Here is a 15,563-nt window from a genome sequence, read left to right as displayed (position 1 = left end):
CGGGGAAAGCTTCGGGAGCCTCGGGAGTGGCAACCGCGCCAAGACCCGCCTGCGTGTCCAAAACCGCGTAGTATTTGTCGGCCTCAGCAGCGAGCGCACGGGGTTCCGTTAACGCGGAACCAGCCAAAGCGAGGCGGACTTGTGCTGGCAGCTGGCGTCGAAACAACGCCCGGAATAGAGCGTTCGGGGTTTCGTTGCCCATGAGCGCCAGCATATGGTCCATACGGACCGACGGTCGCGTGTCCCCGATCTCGGGGAGGTCCAAGAGGCGATCGGCTCGTGCGTCCACCGTAAGGCCGAACGTGGCGAGGAGACGACGCTTGACCGCCTCGTACTTGCCGTCGGCAGGTGGATTCCTTAGGACCGATACGACGCGGGTGGCCGTGCCGGGCCCGAGGGCGGAGACCACGTGGCAGTAGATTGTCTCGTCCACCGTGATGCCTCGAAGTCGGAACTGGGCTTCCGCCTGCAGGAACCAAACTTCGGCTTGTGATTCCCAGAATACGGGGAGCTTGATGGAGACCGCGTTGGTAGCCATTGTTGCGGCGGTTTCGGGGAGTCAGCGACGGCTGACTCGAATGTCGGAGGTCACCAATGAAGCACGCGGTACTACGCGCGTGACTTGCTACCAAGGAGGAAGCGTACAACGCGGTGAGTTTATAGTTCTTTATTCCAAAGAGGTCACTGTAGCACTGGCGCGCTCCGGGCTGCGCGCCCGGTGTATATCCTGAGGCCACGCCTACCCCTCGGGCGTGGCCGCCGCCCACTTGGTGCGCGGAATGATGTCACCACGCCAGTGGGCTTTCGTGTCCGCCACAATATCAACATTGACCTCAGCGAATGTCAATCGCGGTGTCAGTATTTGATGAACTTAGAAAGACGTAGGCGAGTTATAAATGTGACAAGCATGTGCACGGGATTCTTCCCAGAAGAATGAGTGGTCGCATTAGCTTGTACGACGTAAAATGCGCCAGTTTTGTTTTGACGTTTGGGCCAGTTTTACATGTTGTATCCCTAAGGAATGAAACGAACGTTTTTCTTGGCTTACAATTTTATTTGAAGTCACACATGCCTCAAAATACACTCACTTATATAGAATTGAACGCTGAATCCAAAAATGTAAGTGCAATTGCCTTGTTTTTTTTTCACATTATCTTCTATATATTCTAAATATATATCTGTGCAGTGTCTGTCTTGTGTTGTCTTATCTTGTGTTGTCACTGAACTACTCCCTCAAACTTTTGTGAAATCGTACTATTCCAACTTGACCCACGGCGGGAGTATGCGCTCTACTGAGTGGCGTTCTAGTTGCATTATAATATACACTTATACCAAGTTTGGGCAAAATCCCATCACTGGTTCACAACTTAGCTCGGTAACAGAATTTTCATCCAACGGGAGCTCTGACCTTTGACCTCTTGACACCATAATCTAATCAGTTTATCTTTGCATCATTATACATACCTTTACTAAGTTTGACTTAATTTCTACAGCCAAAGTTATCGTGGTAACGATAATCTATTACAGAATTTGACCTTTGACCTTGTGGCCCCAAAATCGAATCAGTTCATATTTACATCATTATACATAACCGTACCAAATTTGACTTAGATCCCTTGTGCCGTTCTCAAGTTATCACGGTAACGAAAACCTATCACAGAAGGACAACCCGAAAACATAATACTTCCGGCGACCTAGTCGACAGAGGCATAAAAAATAGGAAAAAGTTAACGGATAGACGGACAGACATGTGGGCATCAGAACCCATTTCATAAAGTTCTTCTCTTCGAGAATCGAGATGAAATGACCTAATAACCCGATCTGCATATATGAGGCAAAAACATGCGTACGGCTTATGAGCATACATATATAATACATTTTTTTTTACTTTATTGAAAACACCAATGATCAGAAATGACTGGATCTCCCAGCCTTTGACCTGGCTTCTCACTTTCCTTCCATCATGTCTATTTTCTGCATCACTTACCCACATACCCAACCCCCAACCTTTTTTCTCTGCTTTCTTTCAGTTATATCGAAGGTTAGGTAAATATATCCTGCTTAGTCCGAGGCTAAGACCACACTGTGGTTGAAACATCAGACCACCAAGACTTTGCATTTTTGCAGTTGTCACAGTTCCTTTGATCTCCACCCACAAACTGAAAGTGGTTGACTGAAAGTGACTTGAAAAACGAAAGTGACATAATTTTAGAACATGCGTTGAGTAATCAATACCCAATAAGCACCGATTTCACCTCAAGGACTGAAGAACTGCGTTCATGAAGCAAGTGTTCCCAAGATTTCGAAGTCCAGTTGCAGCTTGGGCATCATTGGCAGTCACATTACCCTGTGCACAAAACATATGCTGTATCTCAAAATTTACATTTACAAGCCAAAGCAACCACAATTCAAAGTATCTAAAAAAAGAGAAGATGATGACGCCAAAGAAGAAAGAAGACACGAGGAGGCTGAATAAAGCAAATAATAAATGCAAGACTAGAACGCCACTCAGTACAGTAGAGCGCATACTCCCGCCGTGGGATTAGTTGGAATAATACGTTTTATTTAACATCCCCTCTCCCCAAAACAATAAATGAAAAAGAAAGTAGGCCCTAACTGTCAGATAATTTATTTTGATATATCTCGGAATTGGAGGAGAAAAACATCATTTAAGAATAAGAATAAAAGCTTTAATGCATAAAACAGAAAAAAAATTCCCAAAAAAATTCCTGGATCCGGAATAATATCCTGAGCTTCACCAAAAACTAATCAATTCTTCCTTATCCCAAGGGCAATCATCCCACCAACTTTCATCCAAATCCGTTCAGAGCTTTTCCATATATCTTGCGCGCGCACACACACACACACACACACACACACACACACACACACACACACACACACACACACACACACACACACACACACACACACACACACACGATCGAATGCATTACTCCCTAGCGGGAGTAAAAACATGAGATGACAGGAGGCTGTTTCTCTCTTTCCAACTCCTAATTAAACTAAGATGAGGAAGAAAATATGAGACTAAAATAAAAGGGGGAAACTTGATGAACTAGAACGGCTCACATCGACGTAGTAACGTCGACCGATATGCCTCCGTCCACATTATTAGATCATTATACATACACTAGCGTGACTCGGCGCGCATCACCACACGTCGTTTCAGATGAGTAAGCATCTTTGACCATTTTGGTGTCTTTTGGGTCTTCATGGTGTTTTGGGTCTTCAGGGTCTTTTGGATCCTCCCTCTGGGCCTTTAAGGGTATTTTGGATCTTTGAGGTGTTTTGGGTCTTCAGGGTCTTTAGGGTCTTTAGTGTCTTCAGAGGCTTTTGGGTCTTAAGGGTCTTTGAGGTCTTCGGGGTCTTCAGGGGCTTTTGGGTCTTAAGGGTATTTTGGTTCTTCTTGGTCTTTCAGAGTCTTTGGGTCTTTTTGGGTCTTCGGGGTATTTTGGGTCTTCGGGGTGTTTTGGGTCTTCGGGGTGTTTTGGGTCTTCGGGGTGTTTTGGGTCTTCGGGGTGTTTTGGGTCTTCGGGGTGTTTTGGGTCTTCGGGGTGTTTTGGGTCTTTGGGGTGTTTTGGGTCTTCTGGGTGTTTTGGGTATTCAGGGTCTTTTTGAGCCTCAGGGCTTTGAAGGGTATTTTGGATCTTTGGGGTGTTTTGGGTCTTCAGGGTATTTTGGGTATTCAGGGGTCTTGGTGGTCTGAAGGGTCTTGGGGGAATTAAAGGGTCGTCAAAAGTCTGAGGGGGTCTCAGCAATCTTAACGCAATTAAGAGGGTTAATTAAGAGGGTGGTAATTTATTTGAAGAAGAAGAGGATGTTTTCGTCGCATATAAACATAACCACAAACATAGCGACATACATAACCATGTACGTTTGCTCTAATATAATAAGATGTACCAAGTTTGATTTAAATCCATTCAGCCGTTGTCAAGTTATCACGGAAACAAAAACCTGGACGGACGGATAACCCAAAAACATAATGCCTCCAGTAACTTCGGCGGCGGAGGCATAAAAAGGAGACATAAAAAGAGAGAAGAGACAAAAACTATGGAAGGAGTCGTAATAGGTAAGAAAATGTGGAAAACAGGAATGAGTACTGTTAAATGAAAAAAGGGAAGAACCAACAGAATAGGAAAATAAAATAGGAGAAAATGCGGAGGATAAAAAAACAAAACAAGAACACAAGGAAAAGGGGGGCAAGGAAGAGCAAAATAAAAGCAAGAAACAAAAGGGAGTAATTTAAAGTATTCGTACATGAGAACAGAGCAGAATGAGCAGTGTGGGTTGAGCAGTGTCTGGTGTGCACGCAAGCTAATTGGCACGAGTGGCAAAAGACAAATGAAAGAAACGGCCAAAAAAAAAACACACCAAAAACACTTTAAAGTAAAAAAAAACGCTCTGAGAATTAAAGGATATAAAAAATGAAGAAACAGGACCAAGTTGATAAAAAGGATATAAAAACAAACAGAAGGCTGTATAAGTTAACGGCTTATGGTATTGTAGCGGCTACCGCTGGGTTTTCACAATCGCCTTGCACCTATCAAGGACGCGGAGCGATCACCATGCCGGGCTCGTCCAGGACGCCCGGGCAGGCCCGCGCTCAACTTGCCAGGCCTCGGTCGGGACGCCCGGGCAGGCTCGCCCTCAACTTGCCAGGCCGCAGCCAGGACGCTGGGCCACGCCCCCTCTCGCCTTTCCTGGGCAAACGCTCCGGGATAATATGTATATATATTGCTGCCCGATAAACGGGCTTTTCAGAGTGCCTGAGTGTTTGGTTTGATTAAAGCAACTCGGATGAATTCCAGCTTTTTGTCGCGTCCATTCTTCCGATCGACGTGGGAGCCCCAGCTCCTTCAGTATAAGTATTATCAGACTCAGGGGCATAATGGTTAGCGCGCCCGCTGTGAGAGAAAGGTTGGTGGATCAAATGACAGCCAAGTCAAAAAATTGGTGGTACCAAAGACTTAATGTTTCCATGTACACCCAGAGTACAACCACCATGTTTCAACTTATTTCCTCCAGCAGTTTCGGAGTACACAAAATAAGAGCAGAGCCTGTATGTAAGTTGGCCAAGTAGTTATTGATTCAATTAGGTTTTCATACAGAGATACTATTATAATACTATATAAAGCTCTGGGACTTGCAATACACTCTCCCCCGAGGAGCAGCACAACATTAAGTACAGATTTACGATACAGATTTACATAAAGAATTGGCCTCCACTCCTCCACCTGAAGCACCACGACTATGAATTTATTTTAATGCCTGAACCCTTCCCCTTCCCAGGCCCATCCTAAGTACACCCACCAAATTTCAACTCATTCTGTCCAGCAGTTTAGGACCGCATACAAGCCAAAGAAAATTTGTTGGAATTATTCAGGAAAATGAAATGATTTACGTTTTTGTCGATATCATCCATTGACTTTTAAATGTCAGGCTTATGGATCATCTTTCAGACAGGATGGCCCACAGATCCATTACTTATACTAGTGAGGTACCCGTGCTATGCACGGGTGGGAGGCCAGAAGCAAACAGACAATGCAGAAATGGCGAATGCTAAAGCATGAAACCAATAAATTCCACATTCCTGTAGCACCTTCAGTCGCACGTCAGACATGGACAGCAAGTTCGTGAAGGACTTCCATGAAAAACGTACCCATTGGCAAACAAACGGGTACGTTTGTTCCATACCCAGTCAATGGCGAATCTGCATATGGCGATCCGCGAATTCACGTTTAGAAAGTAGAAACCTTCACGGCATTTCGTCATTCACTTGAACTCGATGTCTCTTTTTTCATTCCAAACAGCATAACTCCAATCACAAATGAAATAACATTAATATAAAAAATAAGCTTTTAACAATATTTGTAACATAAACAAATTTTTTTTTGTTTTGTTTTGTTTTGTTTTGTTTTGTATACAAGATCGAGGCTCGTGAAAGAGCGAACATTAATCACACAAAAAGACAAACCGACACATAAAACATATAACATCGGGAGCGGTAGACAAGATGGGGAGAGAGGGGGAAGGACACAAACACAACATTTGAGAGCAGGGACCGAGAGACATGGAGACATCGAGAGATCTGAGAGAGGGCGAGGGCTTTGCGGGGGGGGGGCATGGGAAGGGGGCGGTGGGAGAGGTATAAAACATATGGACACTGCCAGGACTTCCAGGAAAGAAGTTGGAATTTCAAACAAGGTGGATCTGGGGTGAATTAGCGGGGGTAGAAAAGATCAAGGTTTTGGATGGGGGAAGATAAGAGATGGTGGTGAACAGCTGTTTTAAAGACCTGGAGGGAGGAGTGGGATTGAAGGGAGTGAGGGAGTTTGTTCCAGAGGCGGGAGAAAAGAGGAATGAAAGAGTGAAGGTGAGCAGAGAGCCGAGATTTCGGCAGTTTAACCATCAGAGGGTTGCTGGCAGATCTTGTGCGACCTGTAGGAATATTTGGGGGACAGAGCACAGAGAGAGCTGGGGGTGCAAGGCCGGAGAGGAGTCGGTAGAAGACAGAAAGACCACCTACCTGCCTGCGGTGAGTGAGTGAAAGGCCCTCAGAGATAGCTTCATCGCGGGAGATTCCAATAATTCTGAAAGCTTTGGTTTCAACAGCATGAAGCCGAGCTAGGTGTGAGGCAGGAGCACCGGCCCATAGGGGAGAACAGTATTCCATTGAGCTGCGGATGAAAGCCTTGTATGTGGTGAGGAGCTCAGGTGTGCCGAGGAAGGACTTCGCACGACGGAGGATGCCCAGTCGGCGACTGGCTTTGGAGGCCAGCTTGGAAATGTGGTTTTCCCAAGAAAGATCATGGCAGATAGTGAGACCCAAAAGCTTGAGCGACAGAACTTCTTGGAGAGGATTGTTGAGAAAGTAGATGGGAGGGTTGTCCAGTCGATCTTTTCGGAGAGACATAGTAAGAGTGTGAGATTTGTCAGGATTGAAAGACATGATCCACTTGTTTGACCAGTCTGTGATTTTGTCCAGGTCTTCAGAGAGTGAGTAGGCTGCAGACTGCCGATCTGAGGGAAGAGGAATGGAGCGGCAGAGAGTGGAGTCATCAGCAAAGAGATAGAGAGGATTTTCAAGAGAGTCAGAGAGATCATTGATGAAGACCAGAAAAAGCACGGGGCCCAGAACACTGCCTTGGGGAACTCCAGCCTGAACAGGAAGAGGAGATGAGAGAAACCCATTCAGGGCCACACGTTGACGACGACTAGAGAGGAGGTCCGCCAGCCATGCGTGGAGATTTCCATGGATACCAAAGGAGGAGAGTTTGGTGAGCAGAGCGGGGTGCCAGACCGTGTCGAAGGCACGTGATATGTCGAGGGAGACAGCTCTAATTTCCTGTTTGGCATTGAGGACCTCCATCCATTGTTGAGACAGCAGAAGCAGCATGTCCAGAGTAGAGTGACCTGGTCTGAAACCAAATTGATGATCAGAGATCAAGCCATTGGAGAAGAGGAAAGATTTCATATCCGAAGCAATGATGGATTCCATGACTTTGCTGATAATTGGGAGAAGGCTGATTGGTCTGTAGTTGCTAGGATCTGTTTTTGCACCTTTTTTGTGCATAGCGGTGATGTTGGCTGATTTCCAAGCAGATGGCAGTTGACCTTGAGCAAAAGAGAGGGTGAGAGAACAGAGAGAGGGTGAGATAGAGCGGCAGAGCAGGATTTTAGGACCCGTGGGCTAATGCCGTCGGGCCCAGTTGCAGAATCAGAGTCGAGGGTTGACAGAAACTTTTCCACCTTGTCAGGAGGAAAGGACACGGAGTCCAGGAGCAGCAGGGTACGACTGGGTATGGTGGGTACAGAGAGGGATGGGTTTGGGACACAAGATTTAGAGGCAAACACAGAGTTGAGGCATTTAAATCCTGATGTGAAGTTCCGTACGGTTGGGTGAATACAATTACGAATTCAAATTCGTAGTTGTATTCACTCAATTCCAATCATGAATTGATACTTTAACAAAACGATTAACACGATTAACGTTTAACGATTTAACATTACGATTGAATGACGGTTGTATTTGGATATTATCAAACCCACACATTGCCATCATCTGTCCACTTCCGGATTCGCGGCAGGTTCATAATTGTCATCAAAATCTAAACAGTATTTGTAGAATTTCAATAAAAGCCACATCACTGTTCATATTGGTAAATATTATTCCATCGTGTTTGGAAAAACTGGAAAATTGGAAAACTTGGAAAAACAATATAGCCTATTTTACTCCCAGGGGTCCCAGGAATACCCACCCAAAATATCGTTGCGATCGGTTGAGCCGTTTTTGCGGTACCTTCAAACAGACAGACGGACATTTGGTGAATTATAGTAAGATATATGTAGATATACATAAAACCCTTCAGTGGATGGTTGACAAAATAATGACATTTACCATTATGATAGAAAAACAACAGTCATTATTTTGTGGGGTCACCCTGTAGAAAGAGAGGGAGGGGAAGTAAGAGCAAGGAAATAGCAAAATGTTACTGAACTTTGACAAAACAAAGAGAAATGCAAAAGATAATGAAAGAAGGTATAAAATCAGGCAAGAAGCACGTACTGAAGAAGGCCGAAAAGATGGTGAGGCAGAAATTGGTGGTGTCAATGTAGGGAATAGGGGGAGAACTAAAGAGGCAAGGACATTACGTACATTCAACCTCACACATTTTTTGGAGGGCGAAGAAGCTTCAGCAGCCAGCTTTCTCTTTCTGTCATTGGAAAACCTTGCAGAGCTAAAGAAATAAAAACAGTAAATGAGCACTCTTTAAACAAAACAAAAGCCCCTAATGGTCACAGTATTGCCATAAACCCCCAAAAAAACAAAAAAACAAGGACCGAGAGAAATAATTCCAAAGGATATCAACTATGGTATTAATAACATATCGTTTAAATAACATATCGTAAAAATAAAATATGACAAGTTATAAACTAAAGTCACTTAAACTAAAGAAAAGAAAAACAAACAAACAAGAAAGACGGCGGGCAGAGCATGATACTTGCACAATCCACCACCCCTCCCCCCCACCCCCCCCAAAAAAAATCTTAATCAAAGCTCGGTTCAATCGGATGGAAATTGATTATTTTTCAGATGAAAATTGATAATTTTCGAAGTTTGACCTTGGGTTCACCTTTGACCTTCTTATCTCACAAATAGTTTGTTTTTCAATTCCGTGATGTACTGTACTATGCAATTGCTCTTTATCTTTCATATTAATCGGATGAAAATTGATGTTTTTTCAGATAAAAAATGATTTTAGAAGTTCGACGATGAGTTGACCTTTGACCTTTTAACCTCAAAAATTGTTGTTTTCTCAATTCATTGATGCACTATGTAACTTCTGTTTAATTTTCAAGCCAATGTGATGAAAATTGACAATTTTTCAGATGAAAATTGATTTTAGAAGTTTGACCTTGTGTTGACCTTTGACCTTTACACCTCACAAATAGTTGATTTCCCAATTTAGTGACTAAATATGCAAATGCTGTTGAACTTTCAAGTGAATCGGATTAAAAATGACAATTTTAGAAATTTGACCTCAAGATGACCTTTGTTTGACCTTTGACCTTAAAATCGATAGGCTTCTTCCTCATGACTAATTTTACCATTTGGTGACGTTTCATGATAATAGGATTAAAATTGTGACCTGTAGGCAATTGACATACAGGCAAACAGACAGACAGAGATTAACGCACAAGACCTTCGATTTTGCAGTAATAAATAAAATTGTGGATATTAGGGTCGTTTAAGGGATGGGTACACATTACATACAAAAGAAGTGGAGGTGGTGAAGGATACATTTTAAACTAGAGAATATAATTTGACGTAAATTAGTTGATGGATATGCCTCCACACATGTTAAATGTCAACCCACCGTTACTTTTGATTTCAATTAAAGGTCACATAAAAAATGAAGAGTCAGAAAAAAAGATTATGTTTAAAAAAGGAAGGCACGGGGAAAGGGTGAGAGAAGTAGATAGGAGAGGAAGAAAAGGAAAGGAGGTTGGTGTAGGATCGGCATAAAGAAAGGGGGATGGGATGTATGGGGAGGACGTAGGGTCAAAATGCTGCCTTTTTGGATATGGAATATATAGATGGCCTCTTAAGATAAGTTATTTATAACATGGCAAAACAGCTCAATAAGATAACAAACAGTTGGTTTTCATCCACATACCTAACCACCCTTTTGTCTGTCTACTCCTCGACCCCCAAATAATCCCTCACCTGCAACAAATCCAGTAATTTCCATTCAATCAATGTGCTCCGAACTTTAAGAGAATAAAATATAAACACTGACTCTTCTTGTAGCTGGACATTCACAAAGAAGAAAGTGACAAATGGTTTATTCATTGCTATTTCACATAAAACGACTTCCCAATAACATGCTCAGATTGTCATTGAGAAGGCATAGTAATGCAGTAATCTCTTCATGTAAAACATATACAGTTGTAGTAATAAACCAAAAAATGAAAATATTCATTCATCATACTTCTCCAGATTCTGCAGATGCTCTCGCAGTCGCTGAACAGAGCCAAGTTTGTTGTCATTGACGGCAAAGTCATCACATCTGTAACTGAAGTCATACAAAATGATTTTTTTCGCATTCCTTTGCATATCGTCCAAAACATTAACAAACATCGAGAACACCTTACCTCGACTACTATTATTTATTTAAAGGCCCCGATTATTCCCACATTATTGTGGGATCGGTCAGGTAAGTATTTTAGGTCTACGTTTATCGTGGACTGAGTGGCCGGGCCCGACGTTCAACTAAAGGTGGCGGGAATTTAGAATCTGGCCAGGGTGGTGGAAGTATCTTGCTTAATCTTCGTGAAAGACACTGTGGCTCATCACCACCCTTAAATAATGCTCAAAGACAGGCCACCCAGCTTAGCGTCCATCGAAGGAATGATGCACTTTGTGATGCAACACCCTGCCTGTGCAGCAACAATCAGACAGTTTATAGTTGGGCTGAGAATCAAACCCAGACGAGACTGCTCAAGTGCAAGTAAATTGTCTCTCTACTATCATATCAGACTCCAGAAAAAAAAAAACATGTGCATGTTTTAAAATCCTTCATGATTGTGTATCAATTTGTTTTTGCAGAACTTCTGTAAAACCAACTAGAGCAAAGGTGATTGCACACCATCGCAAATCCCCATGCGTCCCACCTAAAGCAAAGTTAAAAAATGGCCAGAATTTCCCCCAGCAATGACCAAATATCAAATTTGGAGTTAAAAAGAATTTCCCTTTTGACCCCTGTGATCCCAAGTCACCACCGACTGTGGCATGAAGCTGATTACATTTTTTTTTAAAGCGTGGTGATAATAAAGCTCAAACATATAAAATGGAAATGTCCTGCACAAAATCAATTTATTTTCATTCAGTTGTGCCAATTAGCATGGTTTTGTCTCACCAGAATGTGCTGTAGCTATTGCAATCCATGCAGACTGTGTGCTGAATCTTATCTTTGTCTTGACTCCTGCTGTCTGTGCTCGGTCGTAAGACCTCTTCAAAGTGCCTCTTCGCATGGCCATTCACATATCTGTAAAGAAGGCGATGCAGATCAAAATTAACAACATGTGTCACTACAGAGGCTCAAACGTCATTTCTCAAGGCCCTATTGTTAATAATAAAAATGAGCTATTAAAAGAGAATCGCAATACGGAATGAGAATGGCACATGGTAGAGAGCATCATCATGCCTCACACGTTCATTCTGAACAAAAATACCATCTTTAGCTGAACACGCGACTAGTATGGCCCATTGGCCCATATACCCATAGTATCCATGCACCTTGCTATGTCACATACATTTCCATTATCCGTAGCTTTATTGACTGATTATTATGATATTTAATGACCACTTTTGTATCATTAAGGCTAAATTGCATCAATGAAGGTGAATAGGAAAAGAAAATTCAAACTATATTCCCCATGGTTAGTCGATAATATGTATGAAGTTTTGCATTTATCTGTTAGGCGGTTCTGGAGAAGAAGAATTTTTTACATTTTTACTTTCAATCCAATACATATCAGATATATATAAATAAATATAAACCTGGTGTTGGCTTAGCGGTTAGGGTGCAGGCTTGGGATCCTAGGATCCTGAGTTTGAATCCCGGTCGATCGCTGAATTAACACCAGGGGGGTTGACTCAGCCTGTCATCCTTCCGAGGTCGGCAAATTGAGTACCAGCTTGCTGGAATGAATGATCCCGTGTGCACCCCGATTTAGAATATGTACACCGTATCCCTGCGCATCGTAAGAGGTGACTAAGGGTTGGCGTCAGGAAGGGCATCCGGCCATAAAAAAAAACATTGCCTCAAAACAGGGCCCCATGAGGTCATGGGGCCCGCAAGGCCAACCCCCACTCTAGCGGGGAAAAATGGCCTTAAAACGATCATTCATATTCACATTCATATATATTAATCCGAAATCTGTATTGGCGGCTCTGCTTGATGTTTAGCCAATGGGGACCAAAGAATAAATCTCTGTCTGTTGACAGAGTGGCCGGGCTGAGGCCTCCGGGACGGAGGTGACGCTTTGGTCTAGGACTTCGGTCCACAGGAGATCGGGACAGCGCTCGCCACGCTGTTATGTCGTCGATTATTATCTCCGCCGATCGCACCGCACCCCCTGGTTTTGGTTTGCACTGGCAGGAACGATGGTCTGTGTGGCAGACAGGCTGTTGGTTCCTTGCGGGTTATGCGGTTTTTACCGTGTGAGACATAATCCGTGGCTGGTGCTCACCATTAAAGCTGGGAGGTGCCTTGATCAACTTAAAAGACGAGTTTGGTCCTCATTGGTTAGATTTTTTGCAGTGTGCCGTCCTGTGGCGGTAAACAAGCCTGCAAAATTGTACCTGGCAGGAGTAATGCCCTGCTGGTGGATTCAGGGGTCTTACTCCTATTAAGAGGAGTGGTCCCAATTGTATGACCATGCATTGTGGCCCTTCGGGGGCATGATGCATGTGTTTGAATGACCATGTGCTTCCCCCTCAGGGTTGAGGCGCATGTGTATTGTTATGGGGACAGCCTTGTTGACGTTGTGCCTTGGCCATGGGGTCAAGGTGCACGTCCGAGGCTGTTCGAATGTTTGACTTTTTACCTTTTTTCACAAGCAAAAAAGGCAGGCCTTGACTGGGGCCCTAAAACAGGAAACAAGCCTGCAAAATTGTACCTGGCAGGAGTAATGCCCTGTCAGTGGATTAAGGGGTCTTACTCCTATTAAGAGGAGTGGTCCCAATTGTATGACCATGCATTGTGGCCCTTCGGGGGCATGATGCATGAGTTTGAATGACCATGTGCTTCCCCCTTGGGGTTGAGGCGCATGTGTATTGTTATTGGGACAGCATTGTTGACGTTGCGCCTTGGCCATGGGGTCAAGGGGCACGTCCAAGGCTGTTCAAATGTTTGACTTTTTACCTTTTTTCATGTAAAAAAGGCAGGCCTTTTGCTGTGGCCTCATAACAGTAAACAAGCCTGCAAAATCGTACCTGGCAGGAGTAATGCCCTGTCGGTGGATGAAGGGGTCTTACTCCTATTAAGAGGAGTGGTCCCAATTGTATGACCATGCATTGTGGCCCTTCGGGGGCATGATGCATGAGTTTGAATGACCATGTGCTTCCCCCTTGGGGTTGAGGCGCATGTGTATTGTTATTGGGACAGCCTTGTTGACGTTGTGCCTTGGCCATGGGGTCAAGGTGCACGTCCAAGGCTGTTCAAATGTTTGACTTTTTACCTTTTTTCATCGTAAAAAAGGCAGGGCTTCCCTGTGGCCCCAAAACAGGTAAATGAGCCCTCGTCGGAATGGCATGGTGTTGAAGTCATGGGGACTCACTCCTATGGAGGAGGGGTCCAATTGCACGACCTGCATTCTGGCCCTTCGGGGTCAGGATGCATGTGTTTGAATGACCATGTGCTTCAGCCTTGGGGTTGAGGTGCATGTGTAATGTTATTGGGACAGCCTTGATAGACGTTGTGCCTTGGCCATGGGGTCAAGGGTGCACGTCCAAGGCTGTTCAAATGTTTGATTTTTTACCTTTTTTCATCGTAAAAAAGGCCACTTCATAAGTGGTAAATAAGCCCGAAATCTGGATTGGCGACTCTGCTTGATGTTTAGCCAATGGCGACCAAAGAATAAATCTCTGTCTGGTGACAGAGTGGCCGGGCTGAGGTGACGCTTTGGTCTAGGACTTCGGTCCACAGGAGATCGGGACAATGCTCGTCACGCTGTTATGTCGTTATGTCGTTGATATATATATATATATATATATATATATATACACATGAAGTTTAAGATTTTTCGGAAAAGGATGTTGATTCAACCAATTATGTCCGGAAAACCATTTCACGCATGACATCATATGACACATGCCAGTTTCAATTTTTTTCATTGAGTGATTTTGGAGGAAACATGCCCAATATTTTTCTTTTAATCCAATATAGTTATCATGCCATGTGACCTATGACATGAGAGCCTCTCCTATTTTTAGTTTTGCATCGATCAGGCAAGCAGTTGCAGAGAAAACCATTTTAAAGCGAAAATATATGGACACACACGCACACCCACATAATTAATTATACAGTATCCGCTATTCTTAAATCTACAATTGTGTGTGTGTGTGTGTGTGTGTGTGTGTGTGGTGTGTGGTGTGTGTGTGTGTGTGTGTGTGTGTGTGTGTGTGTGTGTGTGTGTGTGTGTGTGTGTGTGTGTGTGTCCTCCAAAACTCAAAAACCCCAAAACCAAAAAAACCTAGCGGCCCCAATCTTTGCATGCATACTTCTCAAACTCCAAGGGAGTGCATGAATGAAAACTGGGTGTTTGAGTGTGTTAAAACACCCTTTTTGAAGATGATTAACGGGGTGCTCATAACAAGAAACCAACGTAAGCCTGACCAAAACGGATATCTTGGTAAGCCCTCTGTCACATCACTGGGTTCTTAAGTCAACATTTTGTTTCAGCCTATTGAAACGTGCCTTGGCTTTGAAACTATCTACTCTCACGGACTAATTAAAGCACGGACTAATCTCACGGACTAATCCCCCTCTCTCCCCATCTTGTCTACCGCTCCCCTTGTTTTTTGTGTTTTGTGTGTCGGTTTGTCTTTTTGTGTGATTAATGTTAGCTCTTTCACGAGCCTCGATCTTGTATACAAAAAAAAAAAGAAAAAAAAAAAAAAAAAAGCATATAATCAAAATCTGGATTCAGATTTGAGGATCGGATCCTGTAGACTAAATAAATATCGAAATCTGGAATGAAATCTGAGAAATTTAACAACATTAGCGATTTTAAACTAACTAACTAAGTGCTGAATGAATGCATTTGAATGAGTGCATTCATTCATTCATTCATTCATAACTAAGTGCTATTTATTTTAGTTATTTTATTTTAGTTTTAGTGCTATTTATTTTTATAACATTGCTTCCTGCCATACCGTTTTGTCCGCGACGAACGAAAGAATTGCTCGGCTCCATTTTTGATGTTTTCTCTTTAATACCCGACCCTTGGATAGATGTACCGCAAAAACGGCTGAA

At 43.4% G+C, this 15,563-nt stretch overlaps 1 protein-coding gene across 2 annotated transcripts in view; it reads right to left on the bottom strand.

Moving 5' to 3' along the window:
• Positions 1 to 15,563, bottom strand: part of USP3 (ubiquitin specific peptidase 3) — a 75,209-nt gene that overhangs the window by 44,546 nt on the left and 15,100 nt on the right. The window contains exons 3-6 of one of the 2 annotated variants that reach the window (XM_068106080.2): positions 11,442 to 11,570; positions 10,515 to 10,598; positions 8,678 to 8,759; positions 2,256 to 2,347 (exon numbers count right to left, since the gene is read on the bottom strand). In XM_068106080.2, the coding sequence (XP_067962181.1) occupies positions 2,256 to 2,347; positions 8,678 to 8,759; positions 10,515 to 10,598; positions 11,442 to 11,570 (387 nt within the window). The remainder of the gene's footprint in view (positions 1 to 2,255; positions 2,348 to 8,677; positions 8,760 to 10,514; positions 10,599 to 11,441; positions 11,571 to 15,563) is intronic. The other variant, XM_068106081.2, reaches the window with a different exon arrangement.

Source organism: Myxine glutinosa, chromosome 2 (assembly GCF_964187855.1).
Source record: "Myxine glutinosa chromosome 2, kmMyxGlut1.1, whole genome shotgun sequence".
Taxonomy (NCBI): domain Eukaryota; kingdom Metazoa; phylum Chordata; class Myxini; order Myxiniformes; family Myxinidae; genus Myxine; species Myxine glutinosa.
This window is presented reverse-complemented; position numbering and strand designations above follow the sequence as displayed.